Source organism: Ciconia boyciana, chromosome 15, assembly GCF_034638445.1.
Source record: "Ciconia boyciana chromosome 15, ASM3463844v1, whole genome shotgun sequence".
In the NCBI taxonomy this organism is placed as follows: Eukaryota; Metazoa; Chordata; class Aves; order Ciconiiformes; family Ciconiidae; genus Ciconia; species Ciconia boyciana.
In genome coordinates this window covers 13,453,766-13,466,480 of record NC_132948.1, presented here as the reverse complement: position 1 = coordinate 13,466,480, position 12,715 = coordinate 13,453,766, and the positions used below count along the sequence as shown (strand labels likewise).

The window sequence follows — 12,715 nt, the reverse complement described above, 5'->3', positions numbered from 1 at the left end:
GGTAAATGCTGAAACAAGATTCGGTAGCCAGAACCTGCCATTTGGCACAGCCAACCTAAGGTACCACCTGGCAAACAGGGACAAGAGTGCCAGTTTCCACCATTCACTATCCTGAATTGTCCTACAGATGTGGATGAAAAGCAAGATCACGCTGCATAATCCTGTTTACCTACAAGCATCCCCACCGGCCAAGCACTTCATACAAAGCAGCTGAATATTTCAAAGCTACATTTACTTCTACTTTAGGTTTCTAAATAGCCCCCTAATCATCCCTTTGAAGATCACTCAGCAAAATTAAATACATTTTGATGGCAAAATCTGGACGTGACACAGTAACAAATGCTGAATCCCTGCCTAAATAACCAAGAAAACATAAAGCATTCTTTTTCTTTCCTTTTGAACTAGCAGCAAAGGAAGTCATGTCATGGTTCAAAAAGAGTTATAGTCAAAAATGCAACACTTACATTTTTTCATAGAGGCACTTGCATCCAAGAACGGGTGATGGAAAAATTCATCTGAAAAAAATAAAGAACAATGACTCAGTGAAAGGAAATGACTTAAGAAGTTTACAAAGCAGTTAAAGCACAGTAAATTACAGTATTTTACAGTGATTTTTCCATGCAATCTAGTCAACCATGGAAGTTGACTGACTGCGGTTGCATATAGCAGTGGTCAAGAATGCAGAGTGGGGACTGGATGCAGGAACTACACACAAAAAAAGGATGGGAAGTTATTTGGATTCAGGGATTGTTATGTTAAGTATGGGGAAAAAAAAGTGGCTCCTCTGCTACCAGCCACCTCTGCAAAATCAGCTGGGGGGTGGGGGCAGAGAAGGGAAATCAGCTGGGGCAATTATGTGAATGAAGAAAGGGAGGAAAAAAAAAATCTTTGCCAAAAGCATGGCCAAAGGACATGAGGATTTGTACTGTGGGACTCACCACCAGTATTAATGGATTTTCCTTCCCTACAGGGCATTAAAGAACTCAGTAAGGTTTTGCTGTAAGCTACAACCCTGGGCTGCCAGGAAGAATATGCTAAATTAATTGTTAATGCTCCTCTATCTTGCAACAGCTCTTACGCTTACAGGAATGGGAATCAGTTATCGAGGGCCAGACAGTGTGACTATGTTGAGACCTGGCATGGCCATGTCTGTGCATGTGCATCAAAAGCTTCTATCAGCAAGAAGGGAGAAATCCTAAGGCGCAAAGTAGCACTAGAAGACAGAGTCCCTGGCTGATCAGGATGGCAAGTCACCCTAACTGTAGGGATCCAGGGGAGCTATATTTATCACACTGCACTGCCACTCATTCCACAGAAGAGGAATGACGGACAAAGGGACTTCCACTGAATGATCTTCCATCACACACAGACCCGAACCCATCGGGCGCTGGAGACAGAAATGCATTTTCTAAAAGGCTACCACAGAACTACAGCTCAGAATTCCCTTCCTTTCACACCAGACACAACTGCTTTCTTCACTTATTACAGGAGGATATTCTACAGATCCAGGCCAAGAAAAGCTTCTGTCCTGGCTTGCTGGAGACCTTCTACATGTTTGCCTGTCCTCACAAGTAGCCACCCCTCCTGACTCCTCCATCTCTGATCCACTGCAGCTCTACGCTGAGTCCTCTCCTATCACAATCAGCAACTCAGCCTTTTGGGAGCCTTAGTCATGGATCAACACTGATTATTTAGCTAACTGCAGGCAGTTCAACTTGTTTTCCCAGCATGGATTTCCTGTTGCAACACCCAAGGTTTACAAACTTCTGCTTTCTGTAAACAGCTCCTCTGGCCAATGAGCTTTCCAGAAAGTAGCAACTGGGTTTTTTGTTTGCCTGCTTTTTAAACTTAAACAATCCCTCTCTCCCCAGCCCCTCCTTGCCACTGCCATGCCAGGGTCCTGCAGCCCGAGTGCACTGGTCTGGAGCTCAGCACAACAGAAGTGATGGAAATCTCTGGCAGGGAAAGGTAGAATCTCATAGATTCGATCTGCAGTGGATGGAGAACATCCCTATCCTGCCAGGAGCTGCTGACCTGCTGGAGCTTCCTGCTTCTTCTTCAGCCTGCGACTCCAGAGGGTACCATCCCTCAGCTGAGCTGATACAGCTGAGGGGGTGGAAATGACACTTTCTTTCACTTTTCCCTCTCCCCCTCCAAACTGCTTATTAGTCATACTTGCAAAGCAAAGCTTAACCACCCTGTTTGTAATCATCAGCAGGAAACTTGCTATTTGAAACCCTCCTGGCTTTCCTCTAGATAATCTTGAGATTGTGAAGACCATCAGTTCCTGGTAGAAGAGCAGCTGAGACACACAAGAAGTAAATGAAGTTTCAAGCTTATGTGTTGCTGTTGCATGAATCAACTAAACTCTGGGGGAGCTCCATGGAGGGCTCTGCACGCATCTCCAGGTGGACCAGGGGGCCTCAGGGAACAAGGAGCAGCAGGACACCCCGCTCCTCTAGGGAGGGTGGCTCAGGAATCATCATCCCTGACCCAGCAGCACACACAGATCTTCACCTTACAGAGCGCAGGAGGGTAAAGGAACAGTGAACAAAGGCACCGACCCTGTAGATCTTTTATAAATAGCGTAGGTGAAGAGAGCAGCCTACAGTTAGTTTCCCAGTAGGAGGACAAAGCACCTGTCTACTGGGAGCCATCTAAGGTAAGGGGGAGATCTGCCTCAGACAGGATCAGGAGCTATGGGACATTCACGGGTTGTGCACAGCTGGCCACAGACAGCAGCTGAAAACATGACAATAGCTGGGCACAGGGAAATGCTCTCATTTCAGTATTGCTACTATTTTGGCAAGGGGCATCATCTGGAGGTCTCCTGAGCTGACACTCTAAGGAAAGGAAGAAGGGTCCATTCAGTAGGTGTAGGTCAGAGTCTCCGAGCCCTCAGGAACACAGAGGAGCTGAAGATGGAGCACCAGCAGACAGCATGGAAAGGAAAACAGTTGTGTCACAAGCCGGGAGGAAGCTCAGATGCTTCAGCAGAGAGTCATAGGAGAGGAGGCAGAGGTAGATGAGACCAAGAATACAACTGGATGCTGAGGAAGTGTATTGGTCTAAATAAATCATGGCTCTGATACTTGCTTTCCTCTCGACTGACAGCAGATATTTGAATATGGCATGGGATGCCACACAGCCATGGAGATGTGCCTTCTATAAAGCACAAGGAATATCTCAAATATAGGCTTCTGTACAGAACATATTCACCAACCCTCCTTGAGAAACAACTATATCTTACAAGGATGTGCCAATTTGTAGAGAAAAGGATCCTGCACGTGATTAAGGGCAGGCAACAATCTCAATGCAGCAAGATGTGCTGTAACTGTTGTCCTAAGTGAAATCAAAGTATATTATCTCAAGTTTCCAAGTGTTAGACACTCACTCATGCAGTCTACTCCCAAGAGGTACAGAAACAGGTTACAGGGGACTAAAAAGGTTTACCAGACTCAATTTCTGACAGCAGGGAAACAGGAACCTCGAAGATATTTTCTTTTGAAATGCACAGCAGCATGACAGAAGAGGTAGAGATCCACAGCCCAGATAGAAGATTTGCAGGGAATAATACTGAGAGGTGCTTAAATCCAAGTCAGTCTGTCAGTAGCTTCAACAGCTCCCTTTTGAAAAGGCTTTTTTTCCCCTCACTTCCGCACTCTAGTAACCAGTAGTCCTTTACATTCGGCACTGGATTTATGATCAGCCTCAGTTAATCCACATGCTTGCTTCACCCAGGTGACACTGTCCCCCAGAAAGGCTTTCCCACTATCTCTAATCCAAAAGAATAACAGAGGCCGCAAAACAATTTCTCATCAACTAGCATATGCTGCCCAGGTGGATAAACAATCCACCTGAACAGATAAGCAACAAAAATCTAGCAGAAAAACAACCCCCAAAAGACAAATATCAAACCCTTTTACCCCAAGCCTGACTAAAAGGTAATATCCTGAAAACACACAGCAGGACACTTTATTTTCAGGTAAAAAAAGGTAACGTCTGTGCAAAAAGCAGAAAGCTCTATGACTTGCTGTGATACTGCCCACCTGATACTTAACACAAATCCGTAGGCTTTGGGCCCACAGCCTTGTTTCAGGAAAACCACTTGAACAGGCTTGCCCAGCACCAAACCTTATTCAAACGCAGAGGCTGAGGAGCAAACTTACCCTTTCCACCAGCAGCACTGGCCCACGGAAGCAAAGCTGCTCCCTGCTGTTCTCCTCTGCACTCAGAGGACACGCACCACCAGGACCAACTTCCTTGGTGAGAGAGAGTATTCACATCCTGATTTTTACTTGAGACAGGTCTAGACTATCTTTGCCCAAGGGGAAGGGAGAGGTGGGGGTAAGAATAAAAGAGCACAGAGTTGCCTTTAGATGACCTGGTCCTTTCAGAGGCTCTAGGAAAGATTCCACCTCTGCCTGCTTTCTTCTAGGGCATGGCTTCACTAGAGGTTCTTCAGACCTTTTGGCTCAGCTAGATACATCTGGAAGAGGCTGCCAAACCCAGAACTGCCTGGCACATAATGATTGTTCTCAGTTTAGAAAGAATTAAGACATCAAAAATAAAAGAAAAAAGGAAATCTTCATGCCAGCCAGGTTAGGAGACTGAGATCCAGGTCTACAGGGAGAGCCAAGAGACTGCCAGCTCGAGCCCTGATGAGAACCAAGGCATCCTTCCACAGAAACCTGGAGAAGGAGTGAAGGGTCTTGCAAGCAGCTATGGTCTCCCGGCTCAGATCACTGCAGGCCCTGAGAAAGGGAGCGTACTGACTGAATTGTTCATTAAATGGGGGCAGCTTGCAGCTTTGGGAAGGAACTATGACAGAGAAAGAACATGGATGCACAAGATACACGTTTCACCTGGTAGCATACTTAACACAATAGAAGTTCAGAGAGATTATGGAGAGGGAATGTAAGTAAGAAACATTTGCTGAAGGTGTGCCAAATCTCTGGGTTCAAAAACTGTACTGGAATCAGCACTGACCTCTCCAGCACATATACTAAAACCCCCCAAGATTATGCAATCTTCCAGCACAGGTGAAACCCAGGTGTCTGGATGCTTCTCCTAGCACCAGCCAAAAGTATGGAGGTTTGTGCAATGCCATGGCACAAAAGATGACACAGACAGGCAGCAGAACTAAAACTGGAAGGAGGTCTTACCGAAGTCCATGCGGTCCTTATGATTACGCTGCAAAAGGCCCAGCAGCAGCTGCCTCAGGTGGCTTGATGTCTCCCTGGGGATGCTAGGATTGAAAACAAAAGCAAAATAAGAGAGACTTGCAGTCTACTTAAACTGCTTTTGCATATTCAGGAAGGCAACCCGCAAATGCAAACTCAGTTTGTGCCTGCTGGGCTAGGAACATAAGACGAGCTCACTGGAGAGAGGCTGAACAAGAACATCTCTATTTGCATCCCTGTTTGGCTTTTACTCCCCATTATCATTGTTAAGGCTACAGCTAACCTAGCTTTAGTGGCCTCTCCCATGAGCACCTGCAGATCCTTCCCTTCCACAGTGGTGCCAATATCATCCCTCTGGTTCTCAGCTAAGTCCATTCAACATGCAATATTTTGCACACGATAAATAAAATCTCTTCTAGTTGCTGTACTGGGAATAAGGAGATCATTAAAATGAAGCAGTTACCAAGGGGAAGCTTCCAATTAAGACATTGGTGGTGAAATGTATCACCAATTACTACCACTTTATTACAGCATTTCTTTTTCAATGCAGCTTATGTAAGACTAGCAAGTGACCTTTGTCTATTTGCTTCCTTGATATACAGCATTTATTAATCGAAGGCCACTAAGATGTGAGCCACTGCCACCTGAGCAAGCTACAATTAGTGCAGCTATTACCCCACTTCCCAGTATAGCTAGGATGAAAATACTCTTTTCAACGGCCATTGCAGCACAAAAGAGCTAGTAAATCACTGCACTCTCCCTCACCCCACAAGCAGATGGGGGAGAGGCCAGGGCAGCTCTTCACAACCCCAGTAGATTGCGAGAAGCAGGGAATAAATGAACGGATTAAGGCAGGGAAAGCAGAGTTCAGCTCTTGCATAAGTGGATTCAGCTCTGCTGACCTTCCTCTGTAACCAGAAGCACTGCTAGGGGCTGTAGCAGCCAGGGCCTGCCTGCAGCCAGAGCAGAGCCCTCCAAATTAGGCGTAGGTGGCTCCAACTCCTTTCAGTATTGACTCTATCATGGCTGTGGCCAGTATGGCCCCCACGGTCTGCCAGGCTGTCCCCTCTCCCCATGCATGGGTCAGCTGAGGTAACGGCATGTGTAGTCAGCACAGTAATTTTAACCGCGCAGAGCCCAAGCCTGCTCAGTAGCACAGCACGTGGCTCGCTCGGGCAGGGCTCCACTTTGCTGGGCTGGCATCACTCAGGGCCCTGAAGCCAAGCCCGACTGACGCTGGGAGAAACAATCCTTCGTGCACCATTTCCACCATCTCTACCCCTGACACAGACAGGATAAAAAAAGAAGCTGGGACAAAAATACGGGGGCGGGGGGGGGAGAGGTGGTAGCTAGCACTAACAGACTCTTGTTCAGTGAAGCCAGAGATGTGAGGCAAGGCATGTATTTATAGGTTTCAGTACTACCCGGTTATTTTTCAGTGAAGCCCTAGGCCTTGCTGGTGCAGGAATTTGAGCCCAGCGATTCCTAGAACAGAAAATGATGGCAAGCATCCCTCATCCTTGTTTGTACTGGAGGAGTTGCTTTTCCATCCCTGACACTAAAATGGTTTCGTGCACCTTTCCAGGGTGACAAAGGAAGAGGCCACCAGGACTCCAGAAGGGATGCAGTTAAACTGAGAATCAGTTTGAGCCAAGAGAAAACACTCTTGTCAAAAAAAGGTGTGCCTTAAAAGCACACTGTGTAATGGAATAACCCAAGATACCACAGCTAGCAGAGTCTCCTGAAAAATACATTAGTGCTGGAGACCTGCAGTCCTCCAGTGTTATAGTCATAATTTATTTATCCGTGACACATAAAGCTCTCATCCAAAATGAGTCCATTTCCCAGCAATGACTTTAGCTTTTGTATGGTTTTAAAGCCAAGAAACAGGAAGGTCAAGTAGTAGACCTCAGACGTCACAACACACTGAAAACAGTGCAGATCAGCAGCCTGTTTGCCTCCTCTTATCTCTCACATCTAAAACGTCAAGCTTTGCTACGCTACAGTATTATTTTCCAACGCCATCATTTTAAACATAAGCAACAAAACTGCCTCCTTCCCACCATGATCTAGAATACACTTTGCCACACAAATCAGCACAATGAATGTTAGTTCTTTAGATCGGTGCTATTAAAATTGTGAGGCCTTTGGGCTTGCTCCTACTGACATGGGCTCCCCACCTCAGAATGGCATTTCACCTGCCAGCAACGGCACCAGCCCGGCAGGCAGAGACTGCTGGTGAGCATTTAATGAGCTTTTCTGCCCCACCCCATTCCCAAGCCAAAACACACCACTTTCCATGGTGATGCCAGGGAGGTGGGTGCCAGCCTGCCTAGCCCCAAGGAGAATGAAACCAAATCCTGGCACTGCTGCAGTCTGAGAAGGAGGTCTCTGGAGCAGTTTCGTGTTTCATCCTGTGTTGGCAGGGCTGGCAGAGGCAGTTTATTCATGTTTACTCAGGAAATAGCACAGATTGCAGCTCATGTTAAAGAGACAAACTGACTTGGGAAAGCAGGGAACTGGCATTTACACAAAGGCTGCTTCGGATCAGACTTCCACAGTGAAAGAAAACAATGGGCTTGGATCTAAATTTTGGAGGCATTTGGTAGTTAAAAAGCAGAGACAAGTGAAAATGGTAGAGGCAGAGTGCGTACCAAGGACTCGCAAAGGAGAAGGACTAATCCCTACAAGAACAGACATGCTCTCCTCTTACAGCTGAGTTTCATTTCTCCCCTCGCCTGCCTCCTACTGCATGCACCATGAGCAAAAGCAGCAGCAGGGCAGCGTGATCAACACAAGAAAGCTTATTAATTGTAGGAATTAGTTTCTCTTAGTAAGAGGGACTACCTCAAAGGTGAGCAGCCATGTTTTAGGCTGTGCAGGGGAAACAAGCTCTACGTTCTGCTCACACAGACTATTTGGCTCCAACTATGCGGCAGTGTTTTTGCTTTGAATTGTTTTGCTTGGGTGTTTCACTCCATCACACCCTCTGGTTCAATCCAGAGGAGCATGCAGATACCCCAAATTTAATCCTGATAGAATTTGCCCCTTCTCCCCAAATCAAAAAAAGAAGTATTTGAAGGGAAATTAAATGCATAGCGCAGGTCACTGATAAGAGCTCTAGCTTCTGGACAGTTCCTTCCACTATCTCCTGGAGCTGTCTAAACTGATAAGGGGGGGAGGGAATCTACATACAGCAACTCAATGCACTTCCTGTGTATGTGGCTGCATTAGCAGCTCTGCCAAATGGAAATTAACTTTCTGGTTAAAAAACACTTTCCAATTTTTTGATGTATAAACTTGGAACTTCAGTCCTGTCTCTATACCAAGCTGAGGTTTTAAGAGCAGGCATGAGGTTCTGCTTTAAGAGCTCAGAGGTCAAAAGGAAAGACCACAGCAACAAAACCAAAATACACTGACAAATCAGTGCTGAGTGGCAGCTAGATGCTTCACTAGGTAACATACACCCCGGTGGGACGAACGCAGTTATCTTCCCCTTGGAAACTGCAGTAGTGTCCATTTCTATCGAGGTTATAATATTTCCTCCTATTAGCAGGATGGACACAAGCAGTTGCTGTCCTGACACATGAGAAATGGGAATGTGATCTGCAGTCAGGTATGGCAGGTTACAGGAGAGACTGCAGTTTGGCTGCTCGTGTGATTCAAGAATTGCCATGGTTTCTTCCCAAGGCTCCCAGCCTCAGGGAAGCCATACGTGGGACAGGACCACTAGCTGGCTCTTGAAATCACTAACGATCCTGAATTTTTGCAATGTAGGAGAGAAGTAGCATCTGCGAAAAGAGAGAACACCAACTCTGGCAATCCGCTGCTGTCTGACTTTCTCTGGGCCACATCACTGCTGGTTTAAGAAACAGGGGAAGGCAGGTGGCCAAATATTTTACAGTCACCTCCCCGAGTGACAAGCCAGGAGCAGGCGAGGACAGGTGTAAATACAGAGTAAACAAGTGCATACAAACGGTGACACTGGAAAAATGCTTACTTCGGCATCAGCATCTTGTTTTTCTCATAGAAGAGACGAAGATCCTGTGGGCTGCTGGCCTGTAGAGGAGAAAGAAAACCAGTGCATGAAGCAGTTGACAATGAAGTCAGGGGATTAGCATTCCTATTTCACAGTTACTCTGAAGAGCAGAGAGGCACTCTTCAGCTGCTGAACCAGCACAGACAATGAGAACCTGCAGCTTGCTTTGGACTGAAAGGCCAGCACTGTGCCAGAGTGAAAATACAGGATTTCAGCCCACTGTCTTTTTGTCCCTGACCTGGTTCTGTCCTGCTCTCCCCTTCCAAGGGCTGAACTTCATTGCAGTGGGCTCTGATGCTCAGGTCTGAGCTGGCCTAATAGCCTCACCCAGAAGGCTAAATAATTGCAGACGTGAGGAGTCCCAAATGATGAATGGCAGCTCCCGCTGAGAACATGGATTAGTGCTGCAGGGCATTTAGAAAAGGGGCAGGGAGCCTTTTGATGGGCAAGGGATCTGTGAAGAGACCAGGAACATGGGGAACAGCAACTGAATTAGGATTTTCTACTTTAATTCCAGGAAGCCAGAAGGTCTCAAGCCACAGCTCCTATGTGTGCAGTAATGTATACAACTGCTGGGGACGTTGACTGGAAGATCCCAAATTCTGAGAGATGGGATTAAAAAAAAGAAAAAAAGACTAGACACAAGAGATTTACAGCTGAGGTTAAAAATAAAGTCGCCAGTATAGAAGCACAGACACATAAAAATCTCCTAACGTCATTTCTCCATTTGTTTTTATGCAATGAATAATACAGGCCAGTAAATTCTCAAGCTTTTCTGCTTAGGCAAAATCTCTGTATTAAAAGGCAGAGCAGGCTGACTGGCATGACATAGACATGAAGGCAGACATAAACAGGGAAGGAAGATCAGAGAGATTCATCTGCAATCAATTATTGGTGCAGCAGAGTGTGTAGGAAAGTGTGAACAAGGAGGCAACAGGCAGCTCCTCCTGATGTTCAGGCCAGGCTCAAAAAAAAAAACCCTCGAGCCTTCCACCTACTTCCATTTCTAAATTAGAAGCATTTAAGGTCAATTAAGATGCTTAAAATGGCAAATCGGACAAACCAATCTGCAGATGGCCATCAAAATACCGCTAACACAGCATGACTGGAAAAGCAGCCACATAAGATGCTGTTTCAACATCACCTACTCCCTCTGGCTGAAGATGAAAATTAGGGATAACTGTGAGAGCTCAGTACAAATCCTCGAGAGAAACCAAAGGGAGAGTCTCAAAAGCTGCTAATATCAGACTCACGTAGTACCAATCAGGACAGTATTTCTTGCATCGTCTTAGCAACCCAAGTTTCACAGCTCTCCTATCAATTTGCACCAGTGAGAGCTACCAGATTCCTAAAAGAAGGAAATAAAGATTTCCTGGTTCTCCTTTATGCAATAACATATGCTTTGCTGTTCACAGACACAGCAGGGACCCAAACAGGAGGTGCAGAAATACTTTCTTCCCAAACCATTAAAATGAACATTATTCAGCAAAGCACCTTGTTACATAGATGCCAAACTGCATCAAAATTTCCAATCATTGCCACTCAATTTGATTTGGTTCAGTGAAACTCCATTTTACACCTTTACCCCTGCAGATCTTGCCCTGTAATCAGATTCTTAATATTTGGCAAACTTTAACAAGGCAAGCGTACACACCGCACCAAATGGCTTGGCCACAATGCTCTGCGTGATGAAAAGTATGCCGACAGACATAACGTACAAGGAGGAGCAGAACTCCACTGCAGGGAAGCGAAGTGCTTGCTCACATCAGAGAGATACAAGCCTTGGCTGTTTGCTCTGTTCATTTCCTGTTGCAACAACTCAATTGTTTCACAAATACAATGAAGCTCTGATCTATTTCAAACACTGTTTTGTCAGAAATTTTCCTGGCAATAAAGACAGAGTATATTAAAAGCAGCACACATGCAAAGCCCAGTTCATTAGAGAGCGTTTCTAAGCACTAGCTTGGATAGAAACAAAATCCTCAGTAAAGTTCCCCTCCTCTTTGTACAAATTAAAGAGATACCCCTGTAGGGATGTTGTTTCTCCACATTCTGCTGTCTCTACAATTCCCACTTGTTCTGCAAGGACCATAGCCAGGGTGCCAGGCCCCTACCCACCCAGACCATGCTTCTTCACTAGGGCTGTCCTCAAGAGCCCACAATTCAAGGCTGGTCTCCGATACAGGTAGCTGCCTGCTGAGGAAGAGAGTCATAGTGAGTGCCCAGCACAGACAACTGTGGATCACCGTTAATTTGGTAAAACCAATTGCATCTTCATGTAACTTCATTATTAATCAACTGAGTCACACAGTTCTGCTCCTAGCAGCAGGCTGCCAGGCTCACAGTAACATGCCCACTGCTCTCCTGCTGTTAGCATCCATTTCATAAAGCACTGGTACCTTCAGCCACTTTGCTCACCTCTTCTTTCAATAAATAGTGCTTCTCTGAGAATCATGGAAAAAATGCAAAAGTGTTTGTAAGACCCTAAAAATGCCATTTTAATTCCTTCTTCCAGGAAGCTAAGGACTTAATTTCAAATCCACCTTCCAGGCATATCTACCCTACCCAAGAAAAACACTACAAAAAGCACATTTTAGGCACTTAACAACTAGACCATTCAAGGTACACAGAGCCAGCTGCTACCTGTAGGACAGCATCCATCTGTCAAACAGGGATGCAGAATGGACAGCTCAGTTTTCCCCAAGAACAGAGACATGCCAGCAGGCCAATTCATGCCCTTGTTCCCCCTCTCATGTTACTATGGAGCAGCTGCATTAGTGTAACTGGCTCTGTTTTCGTCTGTCCTTTCTATATATAAAGACAATTGGACAAATTCAATCCTGCCACTCTGTTATACTTTGTCCTGAGCAGCAGTGGAAATATGTTGAGCCAACAAAGGCATTCAGCATAACCCTGCCAAATCCCACTCAGTGCTGGCTGCCTGCAAGTGAATTGCACGCAAAAAGCACGCAGGGTGGTGTTTCCAAAAGCACTCAGCACTGGATTTGTTGCGCTTAGGGAAATGCTGGATGCAAGAGCCCAATGCTCAGTCAAAAGAGGGCCAGAGACATTCACAGCCTCAGTGAACAGCACTGTCTAGTCAACACTTCATAGCAGGTGTATGGTATCTGCTCTTTTGTTTGAATCCTTTCCTTTGGGATTCCTGGGGATTTGGAGGTGCAGAGAAGGGATTCAGATACGTTAGAACGAAAAAAGAAATAAGTCATGATGTTTCTAGCTCAGTAGTTCTAGGGAAAAGCTTGAAAACCTGCTGCAAATACCTTCTGCTTGTGCAGTCTGAACAGTTGATATTTTAAGACTCCCACAACTAAGTGGCTGGCATTCAGGGGATCCCGAAAGCACGAGGACCAGAAAAACAACAAACAACCCCCCCAACCTTTTTCTTTAGCTATCCATGGATGTTTTTCTCTCTACTCCCAACAGAGCAGGATCAAACCCACAAACACTGGGCCAAAAGCCAACGGCTCACTGT

At 45.8% G+C, this 12,715-nt stretch overlaps 1 protein-coding gene across 5 annotated transcripts in view; it reads right to left on the bottom strand.

The window, feature by feature from the left end:
- Nucleotides 1–12,715, bottom strand: part of ULK1 (unc-51 like autophagy activating kinase 1) — an 82,858-nt gene that overhangs the window by 35,864 nt on the left and 34,279 nt on the right. For all 5 annotated transcript variants that reach the window (XM_072879943.1, XM_072879946.1, XM_072879945.1 and 2 more), the window contains exons 10-12: nucleotides 9,184–9,242; nucleotides 5,166–5,248; nucleotides 465–515 (exon numbers count right to left, since the gene is read on the bottom strand). In XM_072879943.1, the coding sequence (XP_072736044.1) occupies nucleotides 465–515; nucleotides 5,166–5,248; nucleotides 9,184–9,242 (193 nt within the window). The remainder of the gene's footprint in view (nucleotides 1–464; nucleotides 516–5,165; nucleotides 5,249–9,183; nucleotides 9,243–12,715) is intronic.